The 18,092-nt window shown below is 37.9% G+C and overlaps 1 protein-coding gene across 3 annotated transcripts in view; it reads right to left on the bottom strand.

The window, feature by feature from the left end:
* The window catches only part of GPRC6A (G protein-coupled receptor, class C, group 6, member A), a 33,228-nt gene extending 15,497 nt beyond the window's left edge, over positions 1-17,731 (bottom strand). For 2 of the 3 annotated variants that reach the window (XM_006879008.1, XM_006879009.1), the window contains exons 1-3: positions 17,544-17,731; positions 15,842-16,145; positions 9,017-9,844 (exon numbers count right to left, since the gene is read on the bottom strand). In XM_006879008.1, the coding sequence (XP_006879070.1) occupies positions 9,017-9,844; positions 15,842-16,145; positions 17,544-17,731 (1,320 nt within the window). The remainder of the gene's footprint in view (positions 1-9,016; positions 9,845-15,841; positions 16,146-17,543) is intronic. The other variant, XM_006879010.1, reaches the window with a different exon arrangement.
* Positions 17,732-18,092: the final 361 nt, after the last annotated feature.

The following is an 18,092-nucleotide window of genomic DNA, read 5'->3' as shown; positions in this document are numbered from 1 at the left end:
GGGAGTATGCTAACTGGTTAAGAGTAGTTCTTAATAATATGGTAACAATTGAAAAGTGAACTCCACTTGAATTCTAGCTTCATTTCTGCCAAAATATTGCTACGAGAATTGGAAAAAGCAAGTTTCTTTCAATGTAAGATAGCATTTTAAGCCTGCAATATTGACATTTGAGGATCTCTGTTTATTTGCATCTCAGAAACTCAGAATATACCCTGTAAGGAAAAATCCTGGTCTCTTATTTCTCAATCTTAGTTCTATGTCTCATAATATGACCATTGGCAGTCATAATTTCTTTCTAGGCTTCAGCTTCATCATCTGTAAAAAGAGGATAATTGAAATCACTCCAAAGGACTATTGTGAAGATTAAATATAATTACATATGTAATGTTAAGGCCAGTATCTACAACAGATTAAAAGTCAGGCACTGTTAGGAATAATTATCTGATAGGAACATTGTGAAAAGAAAGAAAGAAAATGAACCTCTTGCTTATTAATACTTTATACAGGCCATGGTCTTTGCAATCACTTGTTATGCATCAGAGAGTTGGACAATGACTAGGGAAGATAGAAGGAGAGTTGATGCCTTTGAGCCGTGGTGCTGGAGAAGAGTATTGAATGTACCCTGGACTCCCAAGAAAACAAACAGATTCATCCTGGAGAGGGTTAAACCAGGCTAGGCTACTCCTTGGAAGCAAGGATTCTGGGGCTTCGTCTGACATACTTTGGACATGTTGTAAGGAGGGACAGGTCCTTGGAGAGGGACGTCATGCTTGGTAGGGTGGAGAGATAGCGCAGCAGGGGAAGACCCTCTATGAGGTGGATTGATTCAGTGACCGGGGTAACTGGGATGGGTGTGTCAGAGGCCATGCGATTGGCACAGGATAGAGCAGGGTTTAGGGCTGTTGTACATAGGGTCGCTATGAGTCGCAAAAGACTCGATGGCACATAACAACAACAACAACAAATGGTTTTCAATTTCAGACAGTCCAGTGAAGGGGGTATTTAGGAGCTATTCTACCATTTTCTTAGAGTAGATGGCCCAGGTACCGAGAAGTGAAGGGAATCATCTCAGGACACACATCTCAACTTTATTTCTAGGATCTTTCTGTAAGTACGATCATCAGTGTTGGTGCCAACCAGTGCAGTAACTCATAATGTCCTTCTCTGAATTATTCCCCTTCTTCTCCTAGTGGGCCATTCACAATCTTTAGCAATATTTATCGTCAGAATTAATAATAGAATGTGTTAGGGATATAGCTATAAACTGCCTTAAGCGAAATATTTACTAAATTATATTAGTACTATCAGTAAAATTGGCTTATAAAACCTTTGTACATTGAATCATAACACTTTAGGTAGAAAAATATTAGTAACTGAGCAAAAGCATTTTATTTCTCCCTTTCCTGAAATTACTACTTCATTTTCAAAAATGTAATATGGGATCCTTGTATAGGATCACAGATATAAATGAATAATATTTATTCATTCTATTAAGATATAGATATATCCTAGATAAACATAGGATATATAATACTATTGGTAATGATATTAATGATGTTATTTTATTCAACTGATAATACTTTTAATATGAATTAATATTATTAGTGATATCAAAGAAATAGATTCTAATGAATAATATTGTAGATAAAACATCAGAAAATTTAACAAAATCAGTGACTATAGAAACATGAGCAGTGGAGACAAAAACCACCTGATTTGAGGCATTACTATAATTGGGCAATAATGACAGCTCTAACAGAAGCACATTAAAAATGTGAAAAGTAAATTAACAGCATTTTAGCTTTGTTGGTATACGTATATATGTACAAATAAGATGGGCTGACAAAAATATTTTTGTTGTCTTACCCAAATGGATATTTTAATAATCAATTTCTTCTGAAACACTGCACAAATACATTTATAGACAGTTATTTTGATGCCAACCCTTCTGATAATGTCACTTGGTGTAGTTCATACCCTTCTACCCCCTAAAGATATCACTGCTATCCATTTACATTAATTCAAAATCTTTTTCATTGTTGTTTTTTCTTTCTGATTCCAAAGTATTCACCAGTGTACCTTCTGGCGTAAAGGAAAGCAGGAAAACGCTTCCTTTCCTTCTAGTATCCCAATTGACTTTGAGCTGGTGATTATGATCACCATCTCCAACATAAAGGCAGAGGAGACTGAGCTACACCCAGCCCCCCGCTCTTGGGGCAGCTCGGCAGAATGTTCTGCCAGAGAAAAGGTAACCCTGGAGCTTACCCTTTAGGACTATAGTTTGTTATTCATTTGCTGAGAGACAGAGCCTTATTATCTTCAATGTATCTCAAGTATGTTTGAATGATTGAATGCATTGTAAAAACTAAGATCAAACAGTAGTTTTTGAGTAAATTCCAATTTTGGTGTTGAACAGCCAAACCTTAAAGTTAATGAAAATGCTTAATCATTCAAACCACTCAGGGATTTCTACTGTGTAAAGCAGATTAAAATATTTTTTTTTAAATCACCCACCTTTGGCTTGGTTAGCATCACTTTCTATCCATCCACTAGACCAGCAGAGCTCTCTCATCGTTGTTATTGTTGTTAAGTGCCGTCGAGTCGGAGATGACTCATAATGACCCTACGAACAAAAGACCTGAACACTTGTATAACTTTCATCGTTTCTCCAGGTTCATAGGGTTTCCAGAGGCAAGTTCTCCAGGTTCATAGGGTTTCCAGAGGCAAGCTACTTTGGAAGTGGATGCCACTCCTGCTTCCAAGCTTGTTTTAATAGGGGAGCTCCACCAAACACTGTCCACCATGAGTAACTATTATCACATTTGACACATCAGTGTCACAGTGTTTAGCATCTCAGTAACCATGAGTTACCTCTGTATAGCAAATGGACACACCAGGGCTATACCACTTAGAAGAATGTTTGACCAGCTGACGGCCCTCATGCCTGGTTTTAATTGTTTTGGGTCAAACATTTGTATAGGTTGTGTAGCCCTGGTTTGTTCATTTGCTGTACAGAGGTAACTCGTGGTTGCTGTGAAGCTGAACACTGTGACACTGAGTCAAATGTGAGAATAGTTATCCATGATGGACAGTGTTTGGTGGAGCTCTCCGATTGAAACAAGCTTGGAAGCAGGAGTGGCATCCACTTCCAAAATAGCTTGCCTTCAGAAACCCTATGAATGTGGAGAAACGGTGAAAGTTATACAAGTGTTCAGGTCTTTCATTCGTAGGGTCACTAGGAGTTGTCTAGGACATGATGACACTTAACAACAACAACAACAACATAGTAAGCAGTCTCTAAATTTTATCTCTACTTTAATTCACAATTTTTTAACTTGAAAGGCAAAAAAGATGATGAAGTTTCTGTGTCTGACCACCCAATTTCTAGAGAGAGAACTTTCATGGAATACAGCAATGACAGGAAAAGTTTTTCTTACAAATGAGGTAGCTTTACAAGTGAGGGACCTCTGTCTGAACTGTCGTGAACCACCAGTAGGAAAAGAAGTTTCAGTTCCTTTGAGCACTGCCATTAACTTGAATACAATTATGACTATGTAAATGCCTTCTCTGAATGTATTGGACCACAGAATATTCAAATCTGCAGTTCTGTGTGACTTTTGTTGAGCTTAAATGGAATGAGGCAGAGAGTGTTCTAACGTGGCTTTCTTCGCAGATACTATTTGAGGAGTTTATTCCCTCTCTTAATTTTTTTTAAGAGTGTAGAATATAAGACGGTGAAAGGATATTTTATGGTAACTCTATTAGCTGTAATAGTTATATCAATGCTGGAGTTCATTCTCATAAATGTCCAAGTGAGTCTAATCATTTTAGGAGTTCTTGCCGTCAGGTGGTATTGAGTTGACTGCGATTTGTTAGTAACCTTATGTATAATAGAAATAATCACCGCCCGATCCCGCACCATCTTCACAATCTCCACTATGCTCAAGCCTGTTGCTGCAGTCACTCTGCTGAGGGTCATTCTTTCCTCTTCTGACCCTCCACCTTTCCAGGCTAGATGTCCTTTTCCAAGGACTGGCCCCTTCTGACAATAAGCCCAAAGCAGTTCTAACAAATGTGCTCGTACCAAATTAATTAGTATTGCTTTAAAGAAGTAAAACATAACATGTCAGATAAAATTAAACAACAAACTTCATCCTAGCAATTGTCTGGAGGTACAAAAATGGAAGGATTTAAACAACAACAAAAACGAGTGCCTGCCTTTATTACTGCCACTTCTACCTGCATACTGGTTTTTCTTCTGAGCCTTCCGTAAACACCACACATGTGTAAGCCCCAGTAACGCCCGTCTTTATGGGGTATATCCTCTTCCATTCTTGTGTTTGAACTATAATTTCCATCTGTTTTTTCCTGCATTTAATTAGGTTCTACAGGGTAAAGTTCTGACACATACACATTCTGTACACAGTGATAACACTGGATAATGTAAATAAACTCAAGCAATTCTAAGCTTGTTCTAACAGGAAAGAAGGTAGAGGGAAGTAAAGCAGAACCTTCTTTATCCGTTGACTATGATAGAACAGTTGCTTTGTGTTAAATTTTGAGCATTAACATTGTAGTTCTTAAACTGTTAAGTGCTTTTACTACTGATCATTTATTATTTTACCTCTTTACAGAGACTGAAATTCATGATCAGTTTTACATGTAGAAAAAGAAGAATATTTGCATTGCCATTCTTTTTCCCTCCTCCACATTTCCTTTATTAGATAGTTCTCCATGTGGCAATGCCTTGTTTCTAAGAATGCATGGCCAGGAAGCCACATCAATTAAATTGTTATTGTTGTTATGTACCCTCAAGTTAAAATTCCCTCATAGCTGACCCTTCAGTGGGTTTTCAGAGGCAGTAAATCACACAGTAGGAAACTGCACATCTTTCAACCATGGAGCAGCTGGTGGATTTGAACCACGTGTCTTTGGGTTGGCAGCACAATTCCTTACTCATGAGGTCACAGAGCTAAGTTGCTGTTGTTGTTGTTATGTGTTGTTGAGTCGTTGCTGCAGTTGATGTTATTTCCCATTTTCTTAACTTTACTGGCATTCACTCTGTCTTATCAAATGAGCTGTGTTTGTGGAAAGAGGCATTTATGTTAGTGAATAGCACAAGGCTGGCACAATGGGCTCAAGCATAGCAATGCCTGCAGGACCGGGCAGTGCTTTGTTGTCTATAGGGTCCCTAACAACCAACTAGACAGTGTCTAACAACTGTAACAATGCCAATGAAATAGAGAATAGAAGAAAGCGTTGTCTTACGTCTCTGTCCTGGTGTCCAGTCTATATTTGCTTCTTTAGTGAAGCTTTTTATGGGGTAGTTGAAAGCACACTAGACTACACCTACAAGAACTTCACTACTATATGAGCAAAAGGAAGCTCTGATGGCTTGGTGGTAAGAAGCTGGGCTGCAATCCCAAAAGTTTGAGGTTTGCTCCCTGAGAGGATGGGGAATCAACTCTCACATGATTTAATGTCTCTGAAAATCCACTGGAGGGTCAGTCATGGGTCGGTGCTGACCCGATGGCCCACAACAACAATAACAGCATGTGAGCAAACATGGCCTAGATCCTTCCTGGATAACATTTCCCCCATCCATTTATTTCCAAACTGTTGTCAAGTCTGGTCATCATCAGCACTTCCTCTTTTCACTTCTTTAGGAACAAGAGTCCTGTGGACCGATCATAATATTTTAAAGATTGAAAGTGTAATGCAAAGCATGAACATGATCAACTTCTCACTGAAAAGTAAGAGGTTCAGGTCTTCCAAGTGGCTCCTATTCTTTCTCCTGAAGAAGGGTTTGGTGCTCTACTTCCCCACAATCACCCAAGAAAACCCAATGGAGCACAGCCCTGCTCTGACAAACTCTGACAGCATCTCCTATGAGAGCAGCCAAAGAAAAAAACTAAGGCCACTTTTGTTGAGTGGAATCCTACTCATAATACTTCTCCCTAGGATTTCTGTGGATACACAGAGCTTTCCAGGAGGAGACTAGCCATCTTCCTCTGGAGGAACTGCTGGCGATCTAAACTGCCACCCTTGGGCTCCATTTACTGGTAGTGCCGTTCAGGAGACATCAAGGTGGAATCAACCCATAGCTGACCCTTTAGCAGGTTTTCAGAGGCTATAACTTGAAAGGGGGGAGATTGTTCATATTTCTCTGGAAAAGCTGTTGGCAGATTCAAACTGTCAGAGAGGCTTCGACTTTGAGTAGAGGACAACTCCCTAAGATTATGCCACTACAGCTAACTCTATAGTACAGCAGGTCTCAAACATTCTTAGTTGCCTGTCCTGGTGCTTGGAGGCAAGGATTTTGAAGTTCTGCCTGACATAATTTGGGCATGGTGAAAGGAGAGAACAGTCCTTGGAGAAGGACATCATGCTTGAAAAGATGGAGGGACAGCCCAGGAAAGGAAGACCCGGGATGAGATGTATTGATTCAGTGACTGGGATAATGAGGGTAGTTGTGTCAGAGACAATGAAATTGGCTTAAAATTGAGCAGCTGTTGCACATAGGGTCACTATGAGTTGGAGTCGACCCGATGGCACATAACAATCATTATTCTAACTAAAATAATTTTTGCTCTGTACATATATCTCCTGACTTCTGAATATTCAATTACTAGTTAGATTGCTACACTTAAATGTCTTATGAGTCCTTAAACTCCATTACATCCAAAATGGAATTCTTAATATTTCTTCTCTCCACCAGATCTCCACTTATTTTTACTTCCATCTCAAAATTATATAGTTGTTCAGATGATAGAATTTTCAGTATTTTTGTTACTCTCTATCATCCTTTAAAGCCAATCTCTTCATTCTTCCCCTTAAGGTCCTTTAAGCCATCTCACTTCCTTTTTGTCACACTGTAAGTACAAGTGACCCTTCTTTTCTGCCTGAATTACCAAATCAGTCTTTTCCTTCCTAGTCGTATCCTTTTTATCAAGTCACACCACAGTCTGACCTCTGTTTTTAAAAATAAAACATCACTCTTCTGTTTAAAAAGAACCTTCACCAGATTCTGTTGTTCTATTAAATCCATGGTTTTAAAGACAGTTTAAAACCTTTCTGTTTAAAGGCTAGTTCTTCTATAAGCAATATCAGTATTAGGATCAATATTGGGAACTTACGAGAAGTTCAGGTAAGAACTCTACTGAACCTCCATCTGTGTTCTCTTAAGATTCCCAAGCAATGGAACTTTAATCACTTTAATGCTCAACGTCTGAGACACTATGGATGGTAATACTCAAATGATAGATCCTTCGCTAACCCCTCTGATTTCATTCACCCACAGCTTCCACATAAGATTCCAGGCCTCTGGTGTCATTTTCTGGCCTTAAAAATGGCACACTTTCTCTTCTCTCTGGGACTTTGCTAGACTCTAACTAGCTCATCACATTCATCATTGTTGCTATGTTCTTTAGAAAATGTTTCCTGAACCACGAATTCTGGATTAGCAGTTTCAATTATGTGCTTCTCTGCCATCTTGTGTTTATATAAAGCGTTGTAATGCATCATCCTGCAATGTAACCAGTCCTTTAATCATTTGATTGCATCCCCCAGGACAAAGAAGACTCCATTTAGAAGGAGATTCTTTGTTGTTCCCTATAATAATTTTTATACTCTAAACAGAGCTTGGAACATTAAACATCCAACATGTATTTGCTAAAAAATTACATGAACAAAAAATGTCATATTCTCTTATATTACGTATATTGTTTTTTACCTAAAGATGAGAAGTGAAGGGTTAAAGATAAAACCAAACTCAGAGGTGACACCAACTGGGGAATAGTAAAAATATGTTGATGGGAAACAAATGTGATTGTACTATCCCTGATAACGTTCACATCGCCAACCAAAGTCAGTATTACCCTCAAGCACTGGGAAAAAATAACCCCTTTAAAATTATTTGACTCAAAATAACTGTTGAAAATGTCAGTTAAATATAAGTGAAGTTTACAGTGGAAAAATTTAATCCTTAAAAAAGGTTATCTTTGATGAAAGACAGAAACCAAATCTATTGCTGTCCAGTTGATGATCTTTGACATTTAATGTCTCTGCAGGCTTTTCCATAAACTCTAGTTTGCTTTTTTTGCCCCACTGTATCTGACCCAAATGTGACTTGTGCACATTGTGATCAAAGGCACAAGTCACCCACAGTCTCCTTTTCAATCTGTTTCTGTTTGTTTCTAGATAAATCAGCTTTCGGGACATTAGGAAGGAGTGGTCTCAGACTTCTGGTGTTTAAAGAAAACATTTTTTTTCTTTTTGTAGATTTCACTTAGATTAAACTCCTGCTAAGTCTTTTCCTCAGGTTTGAAATTGATCCTGGCATACTTCTCCAGATCTTTAAGAGAGTAAAGAAAACTCTCTCCCCATTAGCATTTTTCTTACCTTAGGACCATTGTTATATTCTCTCCCCTTTACAAGTCTCTTCTAGGACTTATTTTTTTCCATCATCCCATTCCTCTTAAGCACTTATTCCCTAAATTCCATGTAGTGATTTCATTATAATAGTCCAGTTCTAAAATCAACCATGCTTTTCTGCAATACACCAGAACAAAACTACTGCAGGAAACAGAAAAGTTCTGCTTGGATGTATAGGATAGTGAAGCACAGTGACTTAAGAAATAGGAAGTCTTCTTTTTTTAAAATGCTATACTAAAGAGTATTTTTAAAAGTAGTGTACACATGCATACACACATCCATGCATACACACCATCCATATGTGATTATATAATAGTAGGAGCCTTAAATGGGATAAATCACATGAAGTATTGGAAAAATTGCAAAGTCTAATACAAATGCATAAATGCAAGAGAAATAGCTCTATCAATCTTGGAAAAGAAAAATACACAACTTCGATGAGTCAGGATAAAGGTGAACGTAAAACAGCTCATTCATCCTCACAAACACACAGCAGTTAATGTAAACCTATTGCAAATTAAGGAAGGGATGGGAATGGGGGAAATGATGCTAAGGAAATTTTCTTGGATGTGTGAGTTAATACCTCCCATGGCTGAAAGGCGTTGGCGTCCTGACAGTCTCGAGTTTGGCAAAGATCCCGAATGGCGTAAGCAAGGGCCGACACTGCAAGCTGAATACTGTGAACCGCTCCTGGCTCAGTATAATCCCACAGAAAGTCATTCCTCAGAGAGAAGTTCCTTTCTGCAGTTGTGTTGGCCAAAGTCCCCAGAGAATGGTTGAAAATACATTGACTTAAATCACTGTCGTTGGCATGTGCACAGGCAGACAAGAGCATGGCATATTCATTTAAGGGTTTGTTATTGTGCCTGGGTAATAAATGCAGATTTTGAAGAAAGGAGTGGAATGAGGACACATTCCCTCTTTTAAAGGTAAACCCTACAACTTTTCCAATCTTTTTAACATTAGGAATGGTAGCAATCTTGATAGAAGTTGACCAGTTATCACTTGCAATCCAGACCTTATTTATATTCCTCTCAATTGCTTTATTGAAGAGATTGAAAACATGGAATTGTCTCAGGAATACCACAATGACATTAACTTGGGCTTCGGCAATAATTTTCTCGAGTGTCTGATTGATCCTGACTTCGATGGTATTATCTGAAAAGAAGGCTGGGAAAATCTCTTTGAAGGCAATGCACACATTATTTGCAGCAGCCTGAATTGCAAAGGTGTTGAGAGCCAAACGCCCATAGTCATCATCTGTGGTTATTGTGCCAATCCAGTTCCATCCAGATTTCTGAATCAGATGAGCCATTGCTTTAGTTTGATAGAAGTCACTGGGCACAGTCCGTAAGAATGAAGGAAAGCGAATTTTGTCACTTAGGATTTCGGCAGTTGATTCATAACTCACCTGGAAATTGATAGAAGCTTTTAGTTATAATATTGAGAAATGCCAAGTGACTGAAATAGATGTTTTTTCTCATTTCTAGAATTATCTACAGCTGACCCTTGAACAATAACGCGGTTTGGGGAATGACTCTCCTGCGAAGTTGAAAATCCAGGTATGATTACATTTACTCTAAAACTGTGCAGAACCGCTTATATGTAGAATATTTTTCTTGCTTCTATTGCAATGAGTTCATGTGTTCTGTGCTTCTGCTTACAACACTGTGACACTAACCACATCTTTGTCCAAGGGCCAGCTCTATAGTCTTCCCTAAATTTTCTGGTAGTTTTCATCCTTCTCTTTTAATGCAATTCTATTTTTCAAACAGCTCAAGTCATAAACTTATCACCTTATCATGGATTTAGGGTCATTGGGTTTTAATAATTTCATTTTGTGTATAACATAAGCCCTTGATGATCCAGGTTTTATTTTATACCTATCCATATATTTTATATGTATCTGTATAGCCATATGTATATATTTTCTATCACAGGACAGAAGCAATAGCAAATACTATTTAAATATTTAAAAGTAAATAGGGGGTGTGCACGCGTGTGTGTGTGTGTGTGTGTGTGTGTGTGTGTGTGTGTGTGTGTGAGACAAATAGCCAAAGTCTATTTTGGGACATCTAATATGTTGAGCTCTTAGTGGCTTAGTGGTAAGAATCTGTGCTGCAATCCAGAAGGCATGCAGTTTGCATCTACCCTGCTGCTCCATGAAAGGAGGATGGGCAATTTCCTCCTATTTGATTGTTGTTGTTGTTGTTGTTTAATGCCGTCAAGTCGTAGACGACTCATAGCGACCCTATGAATGAACAGCCTGAGCACTGTTTGTACATAGAGTTTCCGGAGGCAAGCCATTTCAGAAGTGGATGCCGCTCCTGCTTCCAGCCTATGTGATTACTCCTTCTGAAAACCTGCTGGAAGGTCAGCGATGGGTCAGTTCTGATTCTATGGTACACAACAACATGTTGAAAATTTTATCTAATATAGAATTTTGGTGATTTTATTCTAAGTAAAATAAATCATCCAGTCAAACTATTATCTAATCCAGGTTCAAGAAACTTTTCTTCTAAAGCTAGATGGGAAATATTTAGGCTTGCAGAGGGAGGTGTCACATGTGATTCTATATTAATCTTTGTGTTATTTTCATTTTATAATTCTTAGAAAATGTAAAAACCAAACAAAACACCCTATCTTTGTAGTATCAACATTTTGATGGTTTTATCATTTTGTCTCCTGTGCTGCTTCATTTTATAATTAAAAAGCACTATGATATTACTTTTTGCCTATACATAGCTTTGATTCTTTTAAAAGATAATTTTCTTACCCACTTCTAAGTTGAAATTGCTAACTATATTTTTAAAAATTTAGAATTTTACAATAAAACTTCACAAGGCTATAATAGGACTGCCAGGGTGTTTATGGTTGTATGATTCATTTATTTGAGCTCCAGAAAATTAAATATTATTAGTTCATGTACACCTTTGTAGGGAGCTCTGGTTGCCTAGGGATAAGAAGCTGTGCTGTTATCCCAAAGGCACAGAGTTAGAATCCACCAGCTGCTCTGATGGAGAAGGATTGATAACCTCCTCTTACGCGATTCACTGCCACAGAAAACCACTGGAGGGTCAGTCATGGGTCAGTTCTAACTTTGTAGCACACAACAACAACATACACATTTATTATTATGTTTTATATATTTGTCCTATTTGCTCATTTTTATCCATTGATTATTTCTTGATAGTATGACAACATTTTGGCTTCTAATCTTACCTTGAACTTAGAAAGAAGGACTCCGAACAAGTTACAGAATGGAGTGATATGTGATGTTGTAATGGTGAGTTGGAAACAAGTCATTGCTGACCCTCCAACAGATTTTCAGAGTCAATAAACCACATGAGAGGCGACTGTCTGTCTCCCTCAGAGAAGCTGGTGGATCCAAGCCACTTCGGGATGGCAGCACAACTCCTTAGCACTACTGTTGGTATTGTTGTTAGGTACCATCAAGTTAAGTACAATGCATAGTGACTCTATGAACAACAGTTCTGAAGCCTGTCCCGTCCTGTACCACCCTCATGATCTCTGACACTTGAGCCCATTGCCACAGTTGTTGTGTCAATCCACCTGGTCGAGGGTTTGAGGGTCTTCCTCTCATTCGCCACATCTCCACCTTCTCAAGCATTAAGTCTCCCTTCAATGAATAGTGTCTCCTCGCAACATGCCCAAAGTATGTGAAGCATAGTTAAATTATCTTTGCCTCCAAGGAGTGGTCTGACTTCACCTTCTCCAAGACACATATGTTTGTTTTTTTTGTTATTGTTGTTGTTGTGTTGTTATGTGCCATCAAGTCACCTGCAACTCATAGTGATCATATGTACATTAGCTCTGAAATCTGCCCTATCCTGAGCCAGTTTCATTGTCTCCAACAGCCCTAATTCCATTACTCCAATTACTGAGTCAATCCATCTCATTCTGTGTCTTACTGTCCTGCACTATCCTTTCACTCTTCCAACCATGATGTCCCTCTCCAAGGACTGGTTCCTTCTGGCCATGTGCCCAAAGTATGTGAGATGGAGCCTCAAAATCCTTGTCTATAGGAAGCAGCTAGTTTTCACCCTTTCCAAGACAGATCTATTTGTTCTCCCGGCAGCCCATACTATGTTCAACACTCTTTTCCAGCATCACACCTCAAAAGCATCAATCCTTCTTCTAAAATTCTTATTGTCTGTCTCTTGGATTCATAGCAAGTAATTGTGAAGAGTATGGCCTGGATGGGGTACAACTAGTCTCCAGACTGACATCATTGCTCTTCAGTACTCTAAAGAGGTCCCCGATAGCAGATTTTTCCAGTGGAATTTATCTTTTGGTTTCTGACTGCTGGTACCAAGAGTGTTGATTGTGGAACCAAGCAAGATGAAATCAATAATAACCTCCATTTCTTTTCTATCCATCATGAAACTGATGATTGTTCCAGTGGTGAGAATCTTTGTTTTCTTGATGTTGAGCTTCAATCCATATTGAAGAAAACAGTCCTTTACCTTCTGCATTAAATGCCTCATGTCCTCTTCAGCTTCAGCAAAAAAAGTTGTATCATCTTCATAATGCAGATTGTTAATGAGTCTTCCTCCAATCTTGTTGTCACATATCTCCTCATAGAGTCCAGCCCCCTGAAAGATCTGGTCTGTATATAGATTGAAAAGGTATGGAGATAAGATGCATCCTTGACACACATCTTTCCTGATCCTGAACCACGTAGTGTTTACTTGCTCTGTTCTAACTACTGTTTCATGGTTCAAGTACAGGTTTCACATGAACACAAAAATTAAGTGTTCTGGGATTCTTCTCAAGGTTAGCTGTCTTTGAGAGGTTCTCTTGTTAGTACATGGAATATCCAGTACTTTTCTCCAACACCATAGTTCAAAGGCATCAATTATTTTTTTGTCACAGTCCAGCTCTCAGATGTATAGCAAGTGCTTTGCAAGACTATGTCCTTCATAAAGAACATGTTAGTCCTCAAACTAACATCAATCCTCCTCTATAATTTGGAGAGTGCCTTGACTGTAGATTTTTCCAGTGCAATACATCTCCTGACTGCTGGTATCAAGTGTATTGATTGTGGATCTAAGTAGATGAAGTTGTTGACAGTTTCAATCTCTAATTCATCTATCATAATCTTGTTTATAGGTCTAATGGTGAGAATTTTTGTTTTCTTGACATTAAGATGCAATCCATATTGAAGGCTGTAGTCTTTGATCTTCTTCAGCAAACCCTTTAAGTCCTCCTCACTTTCAACAAGAAGGTTGTATCATCTGCATAACACAGCTTACTGATGACTCCTGCTCTGATTCTGATGCCACATCTTCTTTATAGAGTCCAGCTTCTCAAATAATTTGCTCAGCATATAAGATAAATAGGAACGGAGAGAGGATACAACCCTGAATCACATCATTCCTAATTCTAAACCATGCAGTGTTTCCTTTCTCTGTACACACAACTGCCTCTTTCTTGGTCTAGGTATTGATTTCATTTGAGCACAATTAAGTGTTCTGGGATTCTCATTCTTATCAATGTTAACCACTATTTGTAATGATATACACAGTCAAATGCCTTTGCATAGTCAATAAAGTGCCAATAGGCATTTTTCTGATATTCTTTGCTTTCAGTCAAAATCCATCTGCAATAATATCTGTAGTTCCACAGCCTCTTCTAAATCCAGCTTCAACTTCTGACAGTTTTCTAGGTACTATATTGATTGTTTTTTAGTCATTTACAGAATTATTTTGCTTGCATGTGGTATTAATGGTTTTGTTTAATAATTTCCACATTCTGTTGGATCACCTTTCTTGGGAATGGGTAGGCATTTCTTCTGGCCAATCAGCCAGAAAGCTGTTCTCCAAATTTACTGGCATTAAGCTACCAGAAAGCTAAAATGGCTTAATTGACTCTCAATAATGTTCAAGAACTTAGTACATGCTGATGTATATTTTGCTTTGTTAGAGGTCTTTTGACTTACGTTTTGAAAATTGACTTGCACTGGTCATGGAGATCAGTGCTCTGGTGACCTCGTCTATAGAGAGTTGTGAATCCATCAGCTACTCCATGGGAGAAAGATGGATAATTTCTTATCCTGTTATTTATCACTTCTTATTACCGCGTGGAGGGTTAATTATGAGTTATTCTGACTTAGTGATTTGAGTTAGAGAGTTTGCAAATTCCTTTGTTTTTTTGCTTTTCCTTTGTGTCATGGAGATGGTGAAAGTATTTCCTTCACACTCAGAAGAAGTTTAAAGCATGGTTTTCAAGATGTTCCATGACGTCACTCTGCCTGTCTCTATGAGTTCATTTTTTATCAAGCATTTTGCTGTCCAAACTTAGTCATTGTTATATACCATCAAGTTATAACCAAGCCATGGCTGATCCTCCAGTGAGTTTCCAGAGGTAATAATTGCACAGGAGGAGATTTTTCATCTTTTTCTGGTAGAGCAGCTGGTGGAGTCGAACCATATATATTTACATTGGCAGTGCAATACTTTACCACTAAGCCACCATGGCTCCCTGACCTAGTCATGTTGTTTTTTGCTGTTTGCTGTCAAGGTGGAACTGACTCATAGCTGACACATAGTAGGGTTTGAGAGGCAGTTAATGGCATAGGGAGGAGATTGTTCATTCTTCTCCAGTGAAGCAGTGTGTGGATTCTAATCCTATGCTTTTGGGATTACAGCACAGCCTCTTACCACTAGGCCACCAGAGTGTGTTCGATATAGTCATAGTGACCTCTGATTTAGCCACATTATTGTTGTTATATGCTGTCCAGTCAAATATGATTTATAGTGACTCTGACCTTTAAAATGATTCATTGGCCATCTTAAACTTGGAAGCAAGAGTGGCATCCACCTCCTAAACAACATGCCTCTGGAAACTCTATGACCTTTGATAAATGATGATAGTTATAGAAAGGTTTCAGACCTTTTGTTCACAAGGTCTCTATGAGTTGTGCTTGACTTGAAGGCAATCAACAACATCTCAAACTTTGCACTTGATGCCTCCTCTATTCTGCGTTTTTACTTGACTTTCTTTCTCATTCAAGTTATAAGCTCAAAATCAATTCCTTAAGGGATCTGCCTTGACCACCATACCTCTTTGGCCCTTACTCTCTTCAATTTTCTTATCATCCAATTGATACAATCTTGGCATAATGTATAAAGACTCTCAGATTCTTATTTCTCATAGAAATCATGCTTAAAGTTGTTAGAAATTATACCTGAGACACTGAGGGAGCTAACTACTATCTAATTTTTTCTTTATTTTTGAAAAAAAATCTTATTCATAATAAGGCATCTGTTTCAATGATGAGAAGAAAGATTAAACTAAAAGTAACTCCCTAACTAGTTTTCTAGGGTTACCCTGATCCTTGCAAAATAGCACTATGTTCAAGATCCATGTACAGAACAAAACTTACCTGTGGCATGAGCTGTAAACTCAACATCCTAGAGACGGCCATAGTTATTTCTGAATAGCCAGCACCTATGACGGCCTTAACCCTTGGCATATACCTGGAATAGTTACACTTAAATTCCACAAATTCTCCAGAGAAGTTAAGTTTAGAAAGAAACCGGAGGGTGGCTGCCATTGCCACTGTGACTTCGGTACAAGTGTCGTAGATTTCATACCCCAGTTTGACTCCAGATAGTAGTGTTGAGTTATTGATCATCTCAATGCTGTGTATCATAGCAAGAGTTTGAAGAAATATTGATATTTCAAAGCTGTTGAAAAATAAGAAATTCTTAAAATCAGAACACTTTTGCAAATAGAACTCTTCTACACACATGTTGATGCTTCATTTTATTCACATCTTTGCTTATAATTACAAATAAGGGAAGCTCATTTGAGAACTATGTATTTTATAATATTTTTTTAAAGAATAGATTAGGTGTTTTAATGAAGGCAGTAGTCCTGCCATTCTCTATCTTTCAAAATAATACATATTTTCAGAAGAAAAATATTTGTACATTTAAAATTCTGTTAATGATACAGATTTTTACATTTGAGTAATAAAAAATAATTTCTTCAAGACATTTTAAAATATAAAATAATTTTTGACAGAAACATCTGAAAAAGGTAACATAGAAACCTACTCTTTTAAAAATAGTATATGGGACAGAGTAAAACCTTTTCTTGAGCTTTGGAATAATTTTGAACAATCAATTAATTTTGTATTTTGCAGTATATGGACTTTTTTTTTTTTACTCTTTGGGCTGCTAGATGTCAAGGGTTTTATTGTTCATACATGGTGACATTTTGTACTTGGAAGTTATTATTTTAATTTTCTGATTCTGATTCTGTTGTAGCTGGAAACCAGATAAATAAGGCTCTAAAGCATTACAGGTAAAATAGTCTCTAGGTAAAAGCCTAATAACCTTTTCCTAGATAAAGTGTTATTTTCATTTAAAATCAAAGCTAGTTCCACATGTTGAGAACTTCTCCAAGTTGCTTCTTCTTTGTGATTTTTCTAGAGCATTTGGCTGAGTAGTGATTTACTCTTTGTTGTTATTGTTGTTATGTGTTGCTGAGTCAATTACAACTCATAGTGACCCTCGGCACAATGTCTCTGAACACTGCCCTCTCCTGAGCCTTATTGCTCCCTGTAAAAAAAGGATTACAAATATTGCTTAATCCACAGCAGCAGTTCCTCTCTCAAGAAATACTCTTAAAGTGAAAGTGGAAAAAGAAAGTGGCTTTTTTTTGCTTTTTATTACTGATGAGACTTCAATAGTCAAAATTTTGTTTTAGTTCACTGATAGCAAGAACATATTAAATAAGACCATTTGTAGTAAATGTAGTAATAAAACCATTTGACAGTTTAGAAAAGGAAACCAAGAAGAGGGAGAGTTATGTTCAGAGCCCTTGACATGCAAGCCCCTGAGAGTTAGGACCTGTTTAGAGTAGTACTCTCTGCAGCAGCCCTAGTGCTTAGAATAGGGCCTCAGCAAGGTAGGCATTTAATAACTAGCTGTCCTATGATGAATAAATATTATGCATCTTAGAGAGTTAACACTTGTACATGAAAACATTTTAGATGCTAATATAAGCAAACATTTTACAAGTCCTATTCCTCTGGCATAATCTTGAAATCTAAACGTGTTCTCTGAGGATTTACTTACCCAACACATTTCCGGATTTCTGGTCGTCTAGGATATTCTTCTGAAGGCAACATTTTTTCATGAATGGCAAACAAGCCTCCAATCATGATATGTCCTGGAGAAGTAGCAGCCACAAAGTCGTCAGGGGTCTGGCAAGTCTGGGAAAGAATAATCACAAAACAGGTAATCAGTATAATCAATAATGCCATATTTCTGTCTCATTTGCCCACTTCATGGGAGTTCTTAGGAAACATTAAGCTCACGGAGTGCTCACATGGTTCCTATTTCACCTGTAAACACCGTGCAAGGTATAGGGCAGTGCCAAAGGTCAAAAACACTGAATATTCAGATGCTTGATGACAGTCAAAACAGTTTTTTCACCAGTGTGAACATACCAGACTGACGCTGAATAATGTGGAGATGTGTGTGTGATAGCAGAAATATCCGGTTAGTGCTGAGAGATGAGAAGGACATGAATTAGAAACAGTGTGACATTTCTCTTGGATATTCTGAGGGCTTTGAATACTGTTGACATCCCTTCTGATGCAAAATGTAGGATTTTTATGAAGA

Source organism: Elephantulus edwardii, unplaced genomic scaffold (assembly GCF_000299155.1).
Source record: "Elephantulus edwardii isolate Elephantulus edwardi_28Jun2011 unplaced genomic scaffold, EleEdw1.0 scaffold00002, whole genome shotgun sequence".
Classification (NCBI taxonomy): Eukaryota; Metazoa; Chordata; class Mammalia; order Macroscelidea; family Macroscelididae; genus Elephantulus; species Elephantulus edwardii.
The sequence above is the reverse complement of the archived record's forward strand: the minus strand, read 5'-3'. Positions and strand labels throughout refer to the sequence as shown.